The sequence below is a fragment of the Squalius cephalus genome, assembly GCF_949319135.1.
Source record: "Squalius cephalus genome assembly, chromosome: 22".
Lineage (NCBI taxonomy): Eukaryota > Metazoa > Chordata > Actinopteri > Cypriniformes > Leuciscidae > Squalius > Squalius cephalus.
The window spans coordinates 27,292,094-27,298,544 of NC_137143.1; the positions used below are offsets into that span (position 1 = coordinate 27,292,094).

At 35.2% G+C, this 6,451-nt stretch overlaps 1 protein-coding gene across 1 annotated transcript; it reads right to left on the bottom strand.

The window, feature by feature from the left end:
• Positions 1–596: 596 nt before the first annotated feature.
• Positions 597–6,230, bottom strand: traip (TRAF-interacting protein). Its single transcript, XM_079857749.1, has 16 exons — positions 6,077–6,230; positions 5,861–5,965; positions 5,391–5,448; positions 5,209–5,295; positions 5,079–5,118; positions 4,862–4,989; positions 4,673–4,767; positions 3,337–3,450; positions 3,062–3,149; positions 2,836–2,925; positions 2,488–2,576; positions 2,225–2,380; positions 2,102–2,141; positions 1,900–2,007; positions 1,420–1,470; positions 597–1,312 (listed from the first exon to the last, which is right to left on the bottom strand). Exons 2-16 carry the CDS (start codon positions 5,956–5,958, stop codon positions 1,196–1,198), a joined length of 1,359 nt encoding a protein of 452 aa, XP_079713875.1. The 5' UTR covers positions 5,959–5,965; positions 6,077–6,230; the 3' UTR covers positions 597–1,195.
• Between the last annotated feature and the right edge of the window lie 221 nt (positions 6,231–6,451).

Consider the following 6,451-nt stretch of genomic DNA (forward strand, 5'->3'; position numbering starts at 1 on the left):
AATATGCAATTTTCTTTTCTCATCAATAGATAATTTGGATGTTTGCATGATGTATTTTGTGGGCGGAGCCTATCTGGTGGCAGAAAATGACAGTTCTGCTGTAGAAGGCTATGGAAGCTACTTGACAAAATTGTAAACAAGGTTATTTTGAGATTATATCTCCCAGTTCTGACTTTTTTCATGCAATTTCGAGTTTATATCTCACAAGTGTTTTCTATTTTAATATATAATTAATCCAAAGCTACATTTTCATCTTTCTAATATGCTGATTTTGTGCTTAAGAAACATTTCTTATTAATGTTGAAAACAGTATATTTGTGGAAATCATGATATGCTTGTCCCAGGTCCAGTGTTTTCAATTGCTTGATTATTGAAAAAAAGAAAAAGAAAAAAAAAAAGCAGTCAAATACACAACCCTTTAGCGCCACCTGCTGCCTGCACATGTGAAGACTTGCACTCCACTAGGGCATTGTTCCATTTTCAGCAGGTTTTTGTCTGGCTTATACAATATTTTGGTGTTTGGATATATTACAAGGCACCTTTTAAGAATTTCCAGAATTCTGATAGGGATTACAGTGGAGATGTAAATATTATTTAAAAAACTATAGTTTATTGTTTCAAATAATACTCATCTATTCAGAGACAAGAAGAAAATCTCAAAGAACAAATACAGAAACTTCTATAGACCAAAGGAAAAAAATCAATATAGAAAATGGACACAACTTCTGATCTAAAGACACTGAACGACAGAAATGCAGCCCTGTTAAATTTTGATGGTGAGCAAAGTCAAAGTAATAAATAAAACTTTTCTATCTCATGACGAGTTCATTCCAGCGTAATATGAGGTGCCCACTACCCAGTGGGACGATTCAGTCTGTACAAGGAAGAGCTTAAAAACAAACACAGACAAACATACAGAAGAGCTCAGAGTGGCCATTGAGGTTTCCACAAACACTGTTTAGCACTGGACTTCTTCATTTTCAGTCTCTGCTAAAAATGTCCGGAAGTAAGTGGCATCAAGTGTTCTCTGTTTATCACCAGATCACTGCAGATGAAAATCCCCCTGAAACTGGTCAGATGCACAGTAAAACTGTTCTTAGCGATGGCCCAATAGAGCCACTTCTCTTATTGAATTTGCTGTAAATAGTTGCTTCCCATATTGCATTTTCTTGGCAGGCATCAAATGTTAGATGTTTTATTCCAAGAAACCATCCAGAGTGGTCAAGCTGGAGGTGGGCTTGCTTGTAACGGGTCTGGAAACCTTCTTCCTCTTGGGCTTCATGGCGAGGGGTCGAATCTCAGATAGAGGAGACTGGTGCACATACTATAATTAAGGAAATCTTATGAACAAAAGCAATAACTCAAATCATTATTACTAGCATTAGTAGCAATATAACTATTTTCATGGGATAAGGATACAGGTTGGATAAATTTGGCTCTTCCTCCAAGTCCATCATAGCCAGATCTGACCTGGAATAAAAAGCAAGATACATGAAGGCAAACTGCACAAACACAACAAAACAAAACCAAATATACATTAACATTTAAAGGTTGGAGTCAGTCAGATTTATAATAAACAATTCATGGTTTCCAACCAAATATCAAGCAGCACAACTGATTTCAACATTGATAATAATAAGAAATGTTTCTTGAGCAGCAAATCATCATATTAGAATGATTTCTGAAGGATCATGTGACACTGAAGACTGGAGTAATGATGCTGAACATTCAGCTTTGCATCACAGGAATAATTTTTTTAGATATATTAAAATAAAAACTAATTATTTAAAATTGTAATAATATTTCACAATATTACTGTTCTTACTGTATTCATGGTGAGCATAAAAACTACATGAATGGTTTTGGAGAATAAGTTAGAAAAACGTATATGTCTCTCACAGTGCCAAATTTGCACGGGTCCAGCATGCTCCCAAACGCGTTCTTTCTGAAGAGCAGCGAGTTCCTTAACATGGGCCCCATGACATCCTCTTCTTTAACACGACCATTCTAGGAGCAAAAACACACACATGCAAATATTACACCCTCCATCTAATCCAATGTCACATTCTTCAACACCAAGACAGCGTGCTTGAACACATACACTACGTCCGTGTGCATTTTCCATGTTGTTGGATAAGGGTCTGTGGAAAAATGAAAACAAAAGGATATCACTAAAAATCTGATGAACAGTAACTAAACAGTACAGCGCAGAATGAAAACTCACGCCGAAGGGTCCAGACGAATCTTCTTAGACGGGACCTGAACGGGTTTCTTCTCCACCTGTTCAGGTGTGTTGATGTCAAAGGTCAGGTTCAGGTCAATTTCCTGAGAGTCTGTCATCGGACCATGACCAGGAGGCTTCAGCTCCAGAGGAGCAGGGCTGGAAATGCAGGAATAAACATCTCTTTCAGCAGATCTATCAAATCAATCTCAAAGTAGATGATCTACCAAAGAGAGGATTTAGTTCAAATAAAAGTCATTTCTGACCTTTCAAACACCAGTCTGCTGATGGCCTCATTGGTGCGAGTTGGAGTGCTTAACGTCCGCTGAAGAATTTCCACCTTCTTCTTCAGGCTCTGCAAAACATCAGATATCAAACCAGGAGTTTAGAAACACAGCTGTAAGAGTGTGCATCTTGTCAAAGTATTTCCATACTTATTATAAATGCATTTTTCCAGAACAGTAAGATTTCTCAGTTCATCTTTCCCTTGAATTTCATTTGCATTTGAATTATGTAACTTTTAACCTTAAAACACACCAAACTGGAAAAACAATCAATATAAGCTATAAGGGTGTTTGCATATATTTTATAAAACAAAATTGTGATTTTCTAACAGTGATCTCTTTGTCTGCGTTGGACAGGTCATTCTGAAGTGCCTTCATGTCCTCCTTTATCCTGTTTGTCTCTTTAGTGGCTTTCTGCAACTGCAGTGAAAAAAAAAGTATAAATAAGTGATCATATACATAAATGAATGCTAAAGAAAAGTATAAAAACAATCAATAAGCAATTATACATTTTAAAATCATATTTCTTTAATGTATAGTTTCACAGAAAAGTAACCTTGCTGTTAGAAGAGAGCAGTTCCCTTTTTAGCTTCTCACACATTTCATTTGTTGATTTCTTGCTTTCTTTCAGGTTTTCATACTCCCTAAGGACAAACACAATAAGTCTGAGCAAGTCCTAGTAAATGTATAGTTGAAGAAGCACAACTGGTGTTTTGAGGAAGTATTGATGGTTTGGGAAGTAAAACTACTTAAGTTCTAGGTTTAAAACTACACAACTGCACTAAATATACAGCGGTGAGAATGTGTGGATTTGCTGGAAGTAAAACTTACTTTTTAAGTGAGATGCAGTATATGGAGAGCTGTTCAACTGCAGACTGACCAACACCCATATCAGTGATCATAGCCTCCACCTCTGACCTTTGACCCTGTAGGACCACATCTAAACTAAAGGACAGAAACATATGCAATATTTATTTAATAAAATAAGAATAAAGCTCAGTAAATATTTATTATACATATAACTTGCATCAAAACCTCAATAGACCATTTGGGAATTTGCAAACAGTGATGAAGCGTTTTTTGGTCGGTTCCTACCGAGTTTATATCTCACAATTCTGAGAAGAAAAATCATATTTGTGAGATATAAACTCAATATTCAGATCCCCCCCCAATAGATCTATTGTTTACATCACATTCATGCTTTAATTGTAGACTAATAATCTACTAATCATCAGTCCAGTATGTACGTATGATGACTTGCAATCATAAACGTCATCATTTTGCTTCAAAGTGCGTCGTCGACGACAGGATTCTATAAAAATGAAGAACATCTTTTTTTGCATTCTGATTCTGACATCCAAAGGCACAACGAGACATTTTTTACCTTATTCAGTGGATTTCATCCATGTTTAATGACCACAATGCGCACGCGACTGCAGTGACGTAGCTGTGACATTTACCATTACCATAATGGTCACACTCAAAAATCAAAAGGTTAATATATTTATTGATTATATGGGCAGATGGACACAAGGCCTTCTTTAGTTTGTCACAATGGAAAGGTTTGTGTCTATCTCTCCATGTGATCAATAAAAATAATTACCTTTGATCTTTGAGTGCAAATCACTATTGAGGTGTTCATAAAAATACACTGAATTATTGATGCTGGAAAAAACACAATCATTCACTCGTTGTCTATTTCTCTATAACTCTCTTACACACGTTAAACTATAGGTTTTTAAAAATTTAGATGCCACAGACCCAATGCTAAAATTTAAAAGGCATCTATCTTTAATAAATACCCAATTTATAAACAGAAAAATATTATAAATTATAAATATAAAATTAATTTCCATTAAGATACATTAATTATATACATTTACTTCTCACTATAGTAATGTTAAATGTATTATTTATTTATTTGTTTATTTAACTTTAATTTTTGTTTGTTTATTTATATTAATCAATCGTTGTTTATTCATTTTAATCTAATTTAATCTATTTATTAGAATAATAACTACCTATTTTTTTTATTTTAATCACATTTTTTATTCATTTATATTAATCTACTTTTTTTTAATTTTTTTACAGTTTTTCTCTAGACTTTTTCACAGACCCCTGCATTAAAAAACGAAATGTTGTGTCTTACGAGACACATGACTTGTACCTCTCATAGGTCTTCATTTTGACTCTGAGTCGCTTGGCTTCCTCCTTGGCGGCCTGTCCATCATTTTTCTGACTCTCCAAGAAATTCATCTGTTTCTGAGAGTTTCATATGCAACAAAAAGACCAGCATTAAATTAGTGCAGAAAGCATGGCAGACTAATACACAAGTTTTCCACTGAAACAAACGTACCCGGAGGACAGAACACAGCATCTCTTTGTCTCCGATTTCCTTCCGGACTCTATCCAGGTCCTTCTTCTGCTTCTCAATTGTGTCTTTTAGAGTGTCCACTGACTTCTGCTTGTCCCTCCATTCTTTCTCTGGAATGTACAACACATGCAAACATACAAATATGAATGGATGGATGGATGCACCAATCAATAACTTGAGGAAATGATTTCCGTCTTACCTTTTACAGACAACACTGCTTTCATGCGATCAAGCTCATTCTGAAATCGGAACAATAAAACAAGACAATTTTATCAATATACGTTGTTAAACTCTGAGCACTGAATAAATTCAACAGCATGCTTTATCACCTGTAAACTTTCGGGGTCCACTGGCGTCCCATCATCCTCTGGGGCTATGTCAAAGAACAGCTTGTTGATAATGTGTCGTGTGCTGACCTTAAACAGAAAGAGTCAGGGTTACATTTCAGTCCAGAAATTCATTTAATCGTATAGAAGAATTAGTCAGTTCGCAGATCAAGCCAAAGGTTTACCTGTTTCCTGCATTGTGGACAGGTTTTGCTTGGGGCCGACTGAAACCACTGGAGAAGACTTTGTTGAAAGGAAAATAAACATGGAAAGTCATGGAAACATTATTCATGGTTTAATTATTCAAACATTGACATTTCTAACTATTTGAATGTACATGCATTAATACTCTGTTTAAATTTCCCACACCTTCTGACTGATGAATTTTCATAACTTTATCAGCTTTTTTTCTTTTTATTATAGTTTTATTAGAGACTGCATAAAGAGCAATTTAAACCAATTAAATATTGTTCAGAATAACTAGGACAAAAATATTTAAATTCACTATAGAAATGTACATGACTTTTCCATGGCATTGAGGATCTTGTGTTAAGCAATACGTAATGTTATAATAATTGTTGATATTATTAATAAATATATACAAGTCTCACCAATAAAAACAAACATGCAGTAGAATGAAAAAGGAGACACTTACCAGACATAGTGAAAAGTGTGACCACAGTGAATTGCAGCCACATCTTTGGAATTATCAAAAAAATCCGAGCAGATGGTGCAGTATGCACGAATGGGCATCGTTGATCTAAAATATTAGACAAAACTTGATGGAACGTTTTGTGTTTTGTTATTTACTGATGTGTTGCGTAATACCTTGTGCTACAGGTTTATTCCTTCATGTGCTGTATTTACTCACCCAGATGACGCTGAGACGGTTGAAAGGCCTTATTCACACGAATTTGCTCAATTAAACGCCATAACCATGATTAAATGGTCTGTTTTTGGTTAAGTTTTGAGCTCCCGATTACAGCAAAGCAGCGCGCTTAGTTCAAACGTAATGACTCCTCCTCTTTGATCGCGTCATCAACACACGACTCCGAACGGCCTGAGAAATTTACAGAAATCCGTTAATATCAAACCGTTAAAGAAAAAGCCAAGCGAGATTTATATGGTTTGCGTGTAAAGTTAAATCTGACATAAAACCGTGTACATTGTATTGAGCAAAGTAACAATACTTAAACAAAACTACAAGTTCCCGAATTAACAACTACATTTCCCATAGTTCATCTCT